The 15,101-nt window shown below is 43.6% G+C and overlaps 1 protein-coding gene across 1 annotated transcript in view; it reads left to right on the forward strand.

Moving 5' to 3' along the window:
• Window positions 1-15,101, forward strand: part of EPHB6 (EPH receptor B6) — a 57,328-nt gene that overhangs the window by 25,906 nt on the left and 16,321 nt on the right. The window contains exons 4-5 of the mRNA XM_009998286.1: window positions 12,189-12,344; window positions 14,509-14,847. Coding sequence (XP_009996588.1) covers window positions 12,189-12,344; window positions 14,509-14,847 — 495 coding nt within the window. The remainder of the gene's footprint in view (window positions 1-12,188; window positions 12,345-14,508; window positions 14,848-15,101) is intronic.

The following is a 15,101-nucleotide window of genomic DNA, read 5'->3' on the forward strand; positions in this document are numbered from 1 at the left end:
AGGTCCCTTCCAACTCAGAGCATTCTGTGATTCTATGATTACTTTGAGGTCCTTGTAGCTATGCACAACCAGTTTTCCCTGTGCCTTAAATTTTAACTATGTCCATTCATCCCTCCCAGTTTGATTGCAATACCAGCTTTGACACTGTTCATTTTCAATACTCTCACGTGTAGTATCTATTCTTCCTGCCCCACAGTGTATGTGGGAGCAGAACTCCTATATAAGAAACAGATCACTTGTCCCAGTCAAGAAGAGAGCAATTTTACACTCTTCTAAATGCCTTTCTGTGTCTAGTTCCAAATCAGATCTGGATACAAAAAGTCAGATTGTCACTTGTGTCACATTCCCTAAAAACATGATTGGGGATGCATAAAGCTCTGTTTAAGTTTCCAACTGCCATTCTTGGTTCCTGTCCCCTTGCTGTATTCTGTTTTGCTCTCAGAGCATTTCTTCTCTGGGCTTATGGTTCAAGTTTTCAGTGCCTCTTTACTTTTTTGGTTGTTATTCTGTACCATCCCCATTTTCATTTCTTCATGCTCCTCCCCACACACTCCACAATTCTAGCACTTTCCTCTGCTGATTTTGATACTTACAATTGCTAGAAGTCTGGCAGATGCCGTTTCTCTGGCCTACTGGGTGGAACTAATCTCCAGGCATGTTCTCGTTTGGTTTGGTGGGGGTTTTGGTAGTGGGAGAAGGGCCAAAGGAGTGGCTCTGGTAAGAAGCCCTCCCTGCTTCAAAGCCAGCCAAGTAGCCCTTAGAAGGACAAGAGCTGTGCCTCTGCCATTAACATACGGAAGAACTGAGGTAACACCTGAGCAGAGCGAGCAGTTAAGGGAGAAGAGCTGAGCTGGAGGGGCAGAGGTGCTGGTGGCTGGTGAGGAAGAAGGGGCAGAAGGTGCCCAAGCAGCAGTTTCCCTGCAGCCCATGGCGAGATGGCAGCTGTGCCCCTGCACTCATGGAGGAACGTGGTGGGACATTCCCTGAAGGCGCCAGGAGGGGGGAACTTGGCCCCTGGACTTGGATGTTGTGGCCAGAGGATTTGGTGCCAGTGGGCTCTGATTGCTCAGCTGTGGAAGCCCCCGGGCCAGGGGAGGTGGCTGTTCCCGAAGCCCCCGTGACTCTGTGGGAAGCCCAGGCTGGAGCAGCTCCGGACCTGGTGGGAAGGGCTCAGGAAGGAGAGGTTGGGGGGGGCCTCTGTGCCATGGGAGGGACCCCGTGGGGAAGCAGGGCAGGACTGTGAGGAATCCTTCTTGCTGAGGAGGCAGGAGCAGCAGGAACCCCCAGGCTGTGAAGTGACTCTAAACCCCATCCCCTGTCCCCCTGTGCCGCTGGGGGGAAGGAGGGAGAGAAACCGGGAACCGAGGGATTGGGGCCCGGGAAGAAGGGAGGGGTGGGGTAACATCTGCAAGCCCTGCTCTGGGGGTGTCTGTGTCCTGGTGGGGTGTGATTGGTGTGAAATGAAATTATTATTTTTTCCCCAAGTTGAGTCTGTTTTGCCCAGGACCTTAATTGGGTCATTTGTCTCAACCCATGAGCTTTGTCCTCCTCATCCCAGTGTGTGTGAGGGGGGGAGTTGAGTGAGTGTCCATGGGGCTGTTCCTCTGTTGTCATGTTGGGCCCAAACCACAACAAGGGAGCAGTCAGGCAAATACAGCCAACACAGGGGAGAGTGTTCTAGGGGGAAGCTGAGGAGAATTGGGTCAGTGATTCTGAGATCAGCTGTGCCAAGCTGAACTGTTGTGCCATTTTGACACTGTGCCAGCATATGAAAAATGACTGAGACAAGCTGAGAGAGAAGCGCTTGTGCACTCCAAACTCTGACTTCTCCTTTCATAGTATCCTTGAGTTGATGGGAAGTGGCAGCTTGCTCTGCCCCCTGAGGTGGTAACTTTGCAACCATCTGTATTGGATACTGGGAATCAATGAGATCTATATTTGTGTTTTCTTGGAAAGTGCCAGGGTCTTGGGGATGTTAAAGCCATACTATGCCCAGTGACAAGGCCTGTGGTTTCATTGGTGGTGGTTTTTTGTGTGAAGCTGTTACGCAGGCACACAGTGGAGGTATTTCGGGAGAAGCTGCTTTTTTTCAGGCTTTCTCTGGAATGGTAATAGTAATGTTCACTAAAGCAAAACTTGCTAGTCCTAGTGATAATGGGCTTGTTTCAGCTTGATTATTTGTTATGACTGTCTACAGTGAGCACAGCAGTCATCTGCAGAGATTACAGGACCACAGGAAGTGGATATAATGGCATGATTTGCATTAAGAAGGGAATGTAAAGTATATGCAAACTGAAAAAATCTCATGGTGTAAAAAAGGGAAACCTTCAGAAACAAATGAGAGGTTAACTCTGTCTGTGTGTAGAAAGATAGCCCTAGGCTCACTGTAACTGTTGGAATAAAAGGAGGGGGCTTTTGCCTACTTGGTTTGCCAGGGGATTTTTTCCCTTTCCTCCCAAACTAGAGTGATTAGACTGAGGCAATATCATTAAAAGCTGCATGTCATGGCAATAATTATTGTGGCCACCTGCGGGCTAAAGTCCTGAGTGCAGCAAGCTAGCGTATCTGAGGCAATTTTGGAAAGGGGTAAAGGTGCTCCTGAATGTAGGCAGCTGCTTGACTGGATGCAGAGGCAGGGGCCAGGGTTTAGGTGGAAGCCAAATGTGTGAGGTAGCTGCAGCCCCTACTGATGGAGGCCACTCTTTAGATATATGGAGGCCAGTTAGTGTCTACTGTAGTCAATCCAGCCTTGATTTGCCAAAATTGCAAATGTAAAATTTAAGTTACTACTAATTTTAGTTCATAGGGGTTTTATTGTTTGGTTTGGTTGTGGGTTTTTTTTGTTTGGTTGGTTTGGTATGATTTTATTTTAACTGTCTTTTCATTAGCAAGGTGAGGGAGATGTGAAACATCTTTAATTGCTGCAAATCAGCTTTGCTTGCAATATGCTATATCATATATCATTTATCATTTTGCCATTTTTCTTCTGGAAGTAGAAATACCTAGGGGCAGAATGATAGCTTTGAAGCACAATCCTTTCTCTTTATTCGTCATCCCTCCTAGGAATAACTGTGTGAGATTATAGGTTTATATAGTCATTAATTTTCTTCACTAGACCATACAAAAGTAATCACTGTGGAGAGATCTTTCCTCCTAGGTTGCTCTGAATTCCACTCCATGCTTCTTCAGCTGTCACTTCAGTCATGTGAGTGGAAGTGGGGAGGTGAGTGTCTTCCTTATTGCTTTTCTTTGCACTTTTCTTTGTCCCTTTTAAACTCTTTTCTCAGGTTCTTCCCTCAGAGGAAACATCTGAAATGAGATATAGCCTAGTGTCCATTCATTCTTCCCTGTCCACACACAATCATGTATGTGGTGAGAGATCTGACAGTGGCGCAGCCAAGAATGCATGGGTCTATCAAAATATTTTAGTTTGTATTTGTTTAAGGGAAATCACAGAACGCCTGAACTTGAAAGAGATCTCTGGAAGACATATTCTCAAAACACCCCTCCTAAATCAAGGTAGTCAGTATCCGTGGTTCTCCCGTCATCTACTAAGCCAGTAATTTCATCATAGAAGATTGGTCAAGCCTGAATTCCCCTTTTGGAACTCATGCTGGCTACTCACAAATACCTTCTTGTCTTTCATGTGCCTGGAAATGGTGATGATCTTCTCAGGGACTGAGGGGAGGCTGAGCTGCCTACATTTCCCTGGGTCCTCCTTCTTGCCCTTCTTGAAGACAGGAGTGACATTTGCTTTCCTCTAATCCTCAGGCACTTGTCACAGTCACCATGATCATTCAAAGATAATCAAGAGTGGCCACAAAATGACATAAGCCAATTCCCCTGTGGGTGCATCCCATCAGGGCCCATGGAATTCTGCAGGTCTCGTTTGCCCAAATATTCTCTCACTTGGTCTTCTACCAGGAAGATCTTCGTTATTCCAGACTTCACCTTGGTCTCTGGGACCTAAATGCCAGTCTTGCTAGTAAAGGTTGATGTGAAGAAGATGTCACAGAATCATAGAATCATAGGGGTTGGAAAGGATCTCTGAAGATTATGAGTCCAACCCCCCTGCCAGAGCAGGACCTCCTAGGGCAGGTTGCACAGAAACTCATCCAGACAAGTCTTGAAAGTCTCCAGAGAAGGAGACTCCACAGCCTCTCTGGGCAGCCTGTTCCAGTGCTCTGTCACCCTCCCTTGTCCTATCATAGGGCACCACTGAAAAGAGACTGGGCCATTCTCGGCACCCAACCTTCAGATATCTATAGACATTAATAACATCCCCTCTCTCTGTCTTTTCTTCTCAAGACTAAACAGCCCCAGGTCTCTCAGCCTTTCCTTGTATGACAGATGTTCCAGTCCCTTAATCATCCTTGTAGCCCAACTTTGGACTCTTTCCAGTAAATCCCTGTCCCTCTTGAACTGGGGAGCCCAGAACTGGACACAATACTCCAGATGTGGTCTTGCTAGGGCAGAGTAGAGGAGGAGGAGAACCTCCCTTGATCTGCTGGCCATGCTGTTCTTAACACATCCCAGAATAATATTGGCTGTCTTGGCTATAAGGGCACATTGCTGTCCCATGGCTAACTTGTTGTCCACCGTGACCCTAAGGTCCTTCTCCATGGAGCTGCTTTCTGGCAAGTCAACCCCTAATCTATATTGGTGCATGTTCTGTGTCACCAGGTCCCCTATGCCACCCAGCAGTGGGCCCACATATTCTCTAGTCTTCCTTTAGCCATGTAGGTCCTTATAGAAGCCCTTCTTGCTTTTGACATTATCCATGGCCAGAATTTATTCCAGGTAGATTTTGGCTTTCCTAACCATGTTTCTGCATGCTTGGACAGTATCTCTATATTCTTCCCAGGTTAACTGGCCCTGCTTCCACTTTCTGCATACTTACTTTTTAAGTTTGAGTTTAGCTAGGAGGCCTTCATTCAAACATGCAGGCCGCCTGACATTTTTGCCTGAATTCTGGTTTGTTGGTATAGATGGCTTTTGCACCTTGAGAAGGTAATCCTTGCAAGTTAACCAGCTTTTTGGGGGCCACTCTTCCTTCCTGGGCTTTATCCCATGGATAAAACAGATCCAAACAGATCCCCAAAGTGGTCACATCTGCTCTCCTAAGGTCCCGTGTTGTGAGCTTGCTTTTTGCTCAGCTCACTCCCCTAAGGATCTTAAACACAACCATCTCATGGTCTCAACAACCAAGGCTGTCTTAAGCCTTCACGTCCTCGTTTGTAAGCATGAGGTGCAGCAAGGCACCTCCTCATAGCTCCCTTTATTGCTTGAGTCAGGAAGCAGTCACTAATGCTTCCCAGGAAATTCCTGGATTGCTTCTGACCTGCTGTGTTGCTCCTCCAGCAGATACTAGGGTGGTTGAAATCCCCCTTGAGGATCAGTGCCTCTGAGCATCAAGCTGCTTCCAGCTGTCAGCTCTCAGCTCCATTCAGTTTTTTGCATGTAAACATCTAAGGCCATCTGAAACATAGCCAAGACATCTATCTTCTCAGGGCTGGCAGATATGACATATCAACAGTAGAAGACCCAGCACCTACTGGAATGACATCTGGATGACAGAAAGAATGGGTACCAATGGCCTCTCAAATATACAGGCAGCTGAATTGCTCCATAGGACTTCTGGGGGATGGGAATGGAAGGTCTTACGGTCATTTAAAGAATCACCGACAAAAATGTCAGGAAAAAGTGATTTTAATACAGATTTATGAAAGTGTAACTTAACAGAATTAAATGGGAAGGCTCATTCTATTACTTACTATGTGGAAGGGATGTGGAAGGGTTGAAATTGGATTGGAGTAATGTTACAGTTTGAGGGGGCTGAGGATTATTTTTATGGTACAAATACAAGCACGTAGAGAGAGGGTGTTTAGAACTCTGAGGGGTCTGGATGGGCAGAACAGGGCGGGCACCAGTATTCCCAAACATTTCATAGAATCATAGAATGCATTGAGTTGGAAGGGACCTCTAAAGGGGTCCCTTCCAACCTTTAGATCATCTAGTCCAACCCCCCTACAATAATCAGGGACATCTCCAACTAGACCAGATTGCTGAGACCCCCAAGCCTGACGATGAAAGTTTCCAGGGATGGGGCCTCCACCACCTCTCTAGGCAACCTGTTCCAGTGATCCACCACCCTCATATTAAATAACTTTTTGTAATGTCCAACCTAAATCTACCCTTTTCTAGCTAAAAACTGTTTCCCCTTGTGCTAGCGTCACATGCCCATGTGAACAGCTCTTCCCCAGCCTTCTTATAGGCCCATTCCAGGTATTGGAAGGTCACTATAAGGCCTCCCTGGAGTCTTTTCTTCAGGCTGAACAACCCCAACTCTCTCAGCCTGTCTTTATAAGAGAGGTGCCTCAGCCCTCGCATCATTTCATGGCCCTCCTCTGGATACACTTCAAGAGGTCCACATCCTTCTTGTGTTGGGGGCTCCAGAGCTGCACACAGTGCTCCAAGTGAGGTCTCACCAGGGCAGAGTAGAGGGGCAGAATCACCTCTCTCGATCTGCTGGCCACACTTCTTTTGATACAGACCAGGATGCAGTTTGCCTTCTGGGCTGCAATTGCACATTGGTGGCTCATCCATTAGTAGCCCCAGGTCTTTTTCCACAGGGCTGCTCTCTAGCATGTCTTCCCCCAACCTGTATTGATATCTCTGGTATCTGATATTTCCTGCCATACTCTGTAAAAGCCAGGAGGACTGGGAGTCTGCCCCTTCCCACTCCCTTCTTCCTTCCCACTTTGCTGCACTGAGAGGTGTTGGAGAGAGGCTTCTGCTTTTTCATCATCTCACTAAATGTTCTGCAGGATCCAAATCTGTATATTCAAAACTGGCTTTCTTTACTGAGATGGTAGTGCTGCTGGCATGTTCATTCCGTTATGTAAAATCTACAACATTGCACTTTTGCTAAATACCTTTGGCTAACTCATCAGGAATGTGTCCAATGTGTCGATGATTATGACTCGATGGTCTTGAAGGTCTTTGCCAACCAAGGTAATTCTGTGATTCTGTGGTTTTGTGATCCCTGCAGACCTCATCCCTTAATACCCAGGCTCAATGGCAAGTTGCTATTAGAGTTCAAAGCACCATGTAAATATAAATGTTTGCTTATTTTTAACACAAGCATTATTATTTTTAAAAAAATTTAATTTACTAAATGCCAGACAAATTCTTCATGATTCACAGCTTTGTCTGTCTTTCTATATTATTTGTAATTGGGCTAGAGATTAATTTACCTGAATTCTTTCAGCACTACCCTTGCAGGGGGAATGTTTTTGCACTGCAGGGATAAAGTGTATCTTCTACAGGATTCCTTTTAGCATCACAAGGACTGCAGGCATTACAATTATCTGTTTATTTTCACTATTGTGGCGAGTAGAAAGGTCATTGTCCCATTTGAGGTCAGGCTCTAGCACTGAATGAAGAAAGTGAACCATTCTCCAGGATCTACCTTGATGATTAATGTGGAATGAATGTACCATCAGTTCTAAGCTTTGACAAAAACCTGAGAAGGGAGTTGATGCAAGAAAGTGTGATGAGACAAAATTAGAAAAGCAAATAAAGATGTTCACATTCAGTTCATCATTGTCAAATTTCAAATAAAGGAAGATCCCTGAAAGTTACATATTTTGGTTGAATGATCATGCAATGAGTTGGATTAGAATGTCCTATTCATAATACTTGTAGTTTCAGTGCAGGTGCATTTGCCAAGAAATGTGAGAATTTTATTCTGCATCTGTGGCTGTTAGCAAAGCCTTAATGAAAGGGATTTAATTAATGAGTGGGACAAAATCTTACTTTCTTTTGTCCATAAGAACAGATATTTCCATATGAGAAAAATTTTACTTTCTACTGGATAAAGGCCAGAAGGCAAAAGCAGTTGCTCTTTTCTTAATATCATCCATCATATGCAAAGTTACCATCTCTTCTTCCTCCTTCCTTTCCATATGTCAATGTATCATCACCACTGAATGTTGTAATTTTCTGAGTGTCTAGTAGGTCTCATTCAGAGTTATTGAAGTCCCTTTTATAGTCTGGTCTGTTGCAGGACTGGGCACTACTATCACAGTATATGTGGATGTTTCTTTGCAGTCAAGATGACTTCTGGGAGAAAATATTAAGTAGCAGATTAAGCTACAGACCACCCAACCAAGACGATCAAGAATGAGGCCCTCTTTAAACAGATAGGAGAAGCTTCATGCTTACAAGCCATGGTCCTTATGGGGGACTTTGACCACCCCAACATCTGTTGGGAGGACAACACAGCAAAGCACCAGCATTCCAGGAAGTTCCTGGAGTGCATTGATGACAACTTCCTTCTTCAAATGGTAGAGGAACCAACAAGAAAAGGTGCTTTGCTGGACCTTGTTCTCACCAACAGAGATGGGCTGGTGAGTGAGGTAAAATTCAGTGGGAGGCTGGGCTGCAGTGACCATGGCACTGTAGAATTTAAGATTCTTAGGGCAGCAAGAAAAGCGCAAATTAAGCTGAGCACACTCAATTTTAAAAAGGCAAACTTTGGTCTCTTCAAGGGTCTGCTTGGTAGGGTACAATGGGACAAAACCCTGGCTGTGAGAGGAGCCCAGGAAAGCTGGTCCATATTCAAGGATCTTCTCCACGCCCAGGACAAATGTATCCCGATGAAGAGGAAGGCAGGCAGGAGTGCCAAGAGGACTGCGTGGATATGCAAGGAACTCCTGGATACACTTAGGTGTAAAAACAGCTTACAGAGGATGAAAGCAAGGACAGATATCCTGGAAGAAGTATAAAGAAGTAGTTAGAGAAGCAAGAGATCAGGTTAGGAATGCAAAAGCACAGGGAGAATTTGATCTGGATAAGAAGGTTAAAGGCAGTAAGAGAAGTTTCTATAGGTACATCAATGATAAGAGGAAGACTGGTCCACTCCAGAAGGAAACTGGAGAGCTCTTCATCCAAGATGTAGAGAAGGCTGAGGGTACTCAATAACTACTTTGTCTCAGTTTTCAATGGCAAGGACTCTGGTCAGGGACTGGGAAAAGGAAGATCCCCCCCATTGTAGAGGAAGAGTAGGTTCATGACTACCTGAAGAACCTGAAGGTCAACAAGTCCATGGGACCTGATGGGATCCACCCACGGCTCCTCAAGGAACTTGTGAATGAAATTGCAAAACCACTGTCCATCATATTTCAAAAGTCATGGCAGTTTAGTGATGTTCCTGCTGCCTGGAAAAGGAGAAACACAACCCCCATTTTCAAGCAAAGAAGAAAGGAAGACCCAGGGAACTACAGGCCAGTCTGTCTCACCTCTATGCCTGGCAAGATCATTGAGCAGATCCTCATGAAGGCTCTGCTAAGGCAAGCAGATAACCAAGGGGTGACTGGTGACAGCTAACAGGGCTTCACTAAGGGCAAGTCCTGCCTGACGAATTTGGTGGCCTTTCACAATGAGGTCAGAGCCTCAGTGAACAAAGGAAGAGCAAAAGATGTCATCTGCCCGGACAAGGTGCAAAACATTTGGCACTGTCCTACATGACATTCTGGTCTCAAAACTGGGAAGTTATGGTTTTGATGGATGGATCACTCATTGGATAAGGAATTGACTGGGTGGTCACACCCAAAGAGTTGTGATCAATGGCTCAATGTCCAAATGGGGACATGTGACAAGTGGTGTTCCTCAAGGGTTCTTACTCAGAACAGTACTGTGTAACATCTTTGTTGGCAACATGGACGATGGTATTGAGTGCACCCTCAGCAAGTTTGCCAACAACACCAAACTGTGTGTTGAAGTTAACACGCTGGAGAGAAGAGAGGCCATCCAGAGAGGGACCTTGACAGGCTTGAGAAGTGGGCTCATGCTAACTGCATGAAGTTCAACAAGGCCAAGTGCAAGGTTCTGCACTTGGATCAAGGCAATCCCACACAAGAATACAGACTGGGAGGAGAAAGGATTGAGGACAGCCCTGCGGAGAAGGACTTGGGGTTGATGGTGGAAGAGAAGCTCAACATGAGCCAGCAATGTGTGCTTGCAACCCAGAAAGCCAACCGCGTTCTGGGCTGCATCAAAAGAAGCATGGCCTGCTGGTCAAGGGAGGTGATTCTCCCCTTCTATCCTGCTCTTGTGAGACCCCACCTGGAGTGCTGTGTCCAGTTCTGGCACTCTCAACATAAGCAGGACATAGAGCTCCTTGAGCGAGTCCAGAGGAGGGGGACAAAAAAGATCAGAGGACTGGAGCACCTTGCCTGTGAAGGTAGGCTGAGGAAGTTGGGGTTGTTCAGCCTGGAGAAGAGGAGGCTTTGAGGTGGCCTTATAGTGGCTTTCCAATACCTGAAGGGGGCCTACAATAAAGTTGGGGCAGGAATTTTTGCATGGGTATGTAGCTGGAGGACAAGGGGCAATGAAACTTGACGAGGTGAGATTTAGATTAGATATTAGGAGGAAATTCTTTACTATGAGAGTAGTGAGACACTGGCACAGGTTGCCCAGAGAAGTTGTGGAAGCCCCATCCCTGGCAGTGTTGAAGGCCAGGTTGGATGGGGCTCTGAGCAACCTGATCTAGTGGGAAGTGTCCCTACCTGTGCAGGGGCGTTGGATATAGATGATCTTTAAGGTCCCTTCCAACCCAAACCATTCTGTGATTCTATGGTAATGTAGCAGGCATGAGACTATGATAATGTAGCTGATGGGACTTCACAGATTTTATAGGTTGTTGTGTCTGGACTGCAGCTGTAACCTTTTCATCTTTGTTAAGGTTTGCATACCTGCAGTCCCACAGCATGCATCAAAAATTTTACAATGGGCTTTGAAAACCCAAAGCAAAGACAATTGAATCGACAGGAGAATGAAGTTAGATAAGCAAGCTACTCTGTTTTTCTCAAGTTATTTAAGAAAGATGCATCAGTGGTCACTCAGCACCTATGTGGGTTAGAAACATTTCCAAATAATGGTTGTTGCAAGTGGAAGCCTTTTAGTACAGTAAGTAATAGCCAGATGGGATAATTCTGCAGCCTCTGGTGTGGTCTTACATTTTGGAACACTCATTAGATACCCTAATTTCATATGAACATCTGTCTAACAATATTTTCTTATACTTTGTTCTTATTATTATATAAATTTTTGCTATCCACAATCCTTTGGATTGTTATGCTTATAGTAATCACTAGGACTGTACTTCTCTTGACTGTGTCCCTTGTGTCTTTTGACATTGAATGCTCATCTAGTGTCTATCTTAAAGTTTCCCAGTCCCAGTAAATGTTCTTTATAGTGAAGGTAACCAACTAAATGTCAGTCCAAAAATAAACTTTCACCTGATCTTCTTAGCCCATGAAATCTAAAAAAGCCTTACTATTTATATAGAAAATCAACTTTAGAAAACTTATGCAAGACTTACATAAAAATTGTAAAAGCTTTATTCCTATCACTTCAATGTAATATCTAAGTGCCTTCTACTAGGTAATCCAGCATAGCATCTTTTCCAAACCTGGAATGTGAACTATTCCCATACTGTTAGTAAGTTACTATTTTTTTGAATTTTCTTTCCCTGTAGCATGGATTTCTATCCTTGTTTCAGCTTTTTGTATAGTGCATGTTCATATACATTTGCAGATAAAATTTTATTTCATTGAGAGGCTTTTATCTATTATTGGGAAGTTTCCAGACTTATAGGAAAGCAACAGGCCTACAAGTCTGAGTGCCTCCTCCTAATTTTGATGCAAAATCAGCCATGGTAGCTTTTATTACTTTAAGCAAATAAACTGTTGAAGATAGCATAAAAAATCCATTTTTGTGACTCTGTTGGGTGGTGAGGAGGTGTGGATAATACCTGTAACCTCTATGACTATTTCCAGACAGATCAAATGACTGTGCTTTTTGGCTTCCCTGCTAGTAAAGCTCGTTGAGTGAGTAATGAGAAAACAATTATGTCAGATGATCCAAGCTGTCTCTGGACTGCTTCTCTTTCATCTGCCACTGAATCAATTTAAACACCTATTGTATAGAAAAAAAATTAATTGTTTTGAAATTTCAGCTTTAACAATGCATGGCCCCTAATGCAACAAAACCCGTAGTAGGTACTCTAGGTAATAATTTCTCCCTACAGCAGCGACGTGAGTTAAATGTAAGAAAGATCGCATTGTTTCTGGAATCTGAATTAATGAGTTTTCTGCCTTTGCCTCTCATTTTCCTCCTCTTAGCCTGTCCCCTTGGTTTCTTTAAAGCATCTGTGGGAGATGACCCCTGCCATCTATGCCCTGCCCACAGCCACACTCCGCTGCCAGGCTCCAGTGAATGTGTGTGTCAGAACCGCTACTATAGATCTGCTTTGGACAATTCTGATGCTCCCTGCACTGGTAAGTATTTGGGTGGATTATTTGAAAGCAAGAAGAGCAGTTAATGAACGAGAATATGCCTGAATGATTCAGGCAAGTTGCAATTCACCTTTTCTCATGACCTCTAATAAAACCTAAAACTTCTCTTTGCTCCTCCAGTTGACTGCAGGGTATATCCACTCATTAAATGCAAATGAGAAGGCAGAAGTGTTCCCACATGATTTTTACAAGTTGATACAAAACTCTGTTTTGAGAATACTGGGGTGTTGTAATACTAGATGCTCAGGAATGAAAAAATATCAAATTTTAGATGACTCGTGCAACCTTAAATAAGTTCATTGCAGGCATCAATAAAGTACAACTTTAATGAGAGAATACTTTACTAATATCTCATTAAATTCTGAATTCATTTCATACACAGGATGGTCATTTTTCATTGAAGGCATTAGTTAACTAGTATTTTCTTCCCTTTATCATTGAAAGTGTAAAGACCATCTGCAAACTTTATTTATTGGAAAAAATTAATTTTTTCATTAGCTTCTCTGTGGTTCTCATTAATTATGACTTTTCATAGTAATTTGTTATTAATGTTAACAGGTCAAGAAAGAATAGTTAGTTGTAGAAAATAAAATAAGGTTAGTGATTAGTACTCAAAATTATAGTTTCAATAGTATATAATCAGACATTACTCTTGAACTTTGAGAGAGTGGCCAGGAAAAAAGTTCTGTCCTAAAGCATCTTGCACTTTATGGCTCTGAAGTTAAACACTTAGAAATTAGGAAACATCTTTCTTTGCTTTTTTTTTTCTTGCTTTTTTTTTTTACCTGTAATCCTATGGTTCCTGTACTGCACAGAAACAATCCATCTCCAGCAGCCTCAAAACACTAAATATTTTTCCTGGGCAGCTGTCTATCCTTTGCACTGACTTTGATAAGAATCTTCAGAGAAAACTAGTATGTGACAATGCAAATGCTGAGTGGTCCAGTTAAAATCTCAAAAGAAAATTTAAGTCTGACATTTCCTTACATACAAATGCTTCATCTTGTCAGTAATGCATTTTCTAAACAGTCTTCTGTGTGCTATTTCCCAGCATAGTTAATTTTTTTAACAACACTGGAAATGTGAGACCCCAGCAAAATTCAGCTATTGGAAATACTCAAATGATCCAGCAATGAGCTACTTTGCAGCTAGAGAGATCCCCCACAAAGACCTCATCCACCTGTGCTGATTGTGTCATTCTTTATAGTGATCATTGATAGACAGAGAAAGGACTTTGCCCATGGTTTTAATGTATATTTCTTAACTTTAGAGCAATAGTTATAATAGTTATATTGCTCTATATTATATTGCAATATAGAGAATGAGGATTCTTGGGTTTCACTATAGCCGTTAGAGGGAAATATTCTGTAAAACATGTTTTCCTTACCTCTGCCTGTTACTAAGCTCAGCCTCTCTGTCCCTGCCATTCCCATCCTGCTTTGTGTCTATGCCCAGCTTTAGCAGTGCAGCATTGCTGCTCATTTTAACCTCATTTTCACTTTCTAGCTCCAGTGTCTTGTCCCATGCTCAACCCCATGCCATGTTCTCACTCTGCATTTTCTTCCTACTCTTCATTGTCTCTGTGCCAGCAGGGGTAGTGTTGAATGCATGGAATGGGCATGTTTTCTGTCAAGAGTTTATTCCCGATGCCACTCGGGAACCCACCTGGTAGCAGGAATAATCATGAGGAAACTGGTGTTCAGTTTCTGCAATAGATGGAACACACTAACTGAAGTCTGAGATAATTCAGACATATTAGGTGCCAAAGGAGAGAATTAGGGGTCTCAGTAGAGAGAAATCTTTACTAAGGTTGCACAAAATTTAGAATTTCAAAGACTTGGAGTTTCCCTAAACATTGGCTGTTCTTTTAGGGAAAGTAAAAGTTACACCCTTGAAACAAAGACCCTGCTTGTTATTTTTTTTCCTCTAAAATGTGGTAGTACAGTTACTCCTTTGTGTATGTAAGTTTATGTTTGATATAGCAAAGGATATGTTGTGGGTTTTTTTTAGCCTTACTCAGAGAAGAGTAAAAATGTGAAGAAAAAGTAATTTGTTCATCTGTTCTTTTCTCCCTGCTTTGTCTTCTCTCCTCCCGCACCTTTCTTGTCTTCTTTATGGGATTTTGATATTTCATTCTGTCTTCTAGGCATTCCCGCTGCTCCCCGTGACCTTAGCTATGAACTTGTTGGCTCCAACGTGCTCCTGACCTGGCGCCTCCCCAAGGACCTGGGTGGCCGCAAGGATATTTTCTTCAATGTCATCTGCAAAGTATGCCCAGCAGGGTCCTCAGGGCCATGTGTGCGCTGTGGGGACAGCGTAAAATTTGAGCCACGCCAAGTGGGTCTGACAGAAAGTCGTGTGCAAGTCTCCAACCTCTTGGCCCATGTGCAGTACACTTTTGAGATCCAAGCCGTCAACTCGGTGACTGAATTGAGTTCAGAAGCACCCCACTATGCCACGATCAATGTTAGCACCAGCCAGTCAGGTGAGGAGACTCTTGCATCTGAGTCCCAAAATTTCCAATTCTGTCTCTCATTTAATTGGCTTTTATCTTTTGAATCCTGAAGCTGTGTCTTCTTACTTGTGTGTTGTGACCTTTTTTATCTTGCCCTGTTAAGTTCTGTGATTTCACTTCTGGCATTCTCTTTCCTGCTTTCATTGAATGGGCTTTCCTTTCTTCCCAGTTGGCAGAAAAACTGAGGCTGGCAGAAAAACTGAGTTTAGCAGCTGGTGTGGTTG

The sequence above is a fragment of the Chaetura pelagica genome, unplaced genomic scaffold, assembly GCF_000747805.2.
Source record: "Chaetura pelagica isolate M959 unplaced genomic scaffold, ChaPel_1.0 scaffold120, whole genome shotgun sequence".
Classification (NCBI taxonomy): domain Eukaryota; kingdom Metazoa; phylum Chordata; class Aves; order Apodiformes; family Apodidae; genus Chaetura; species Chaetura pelagica.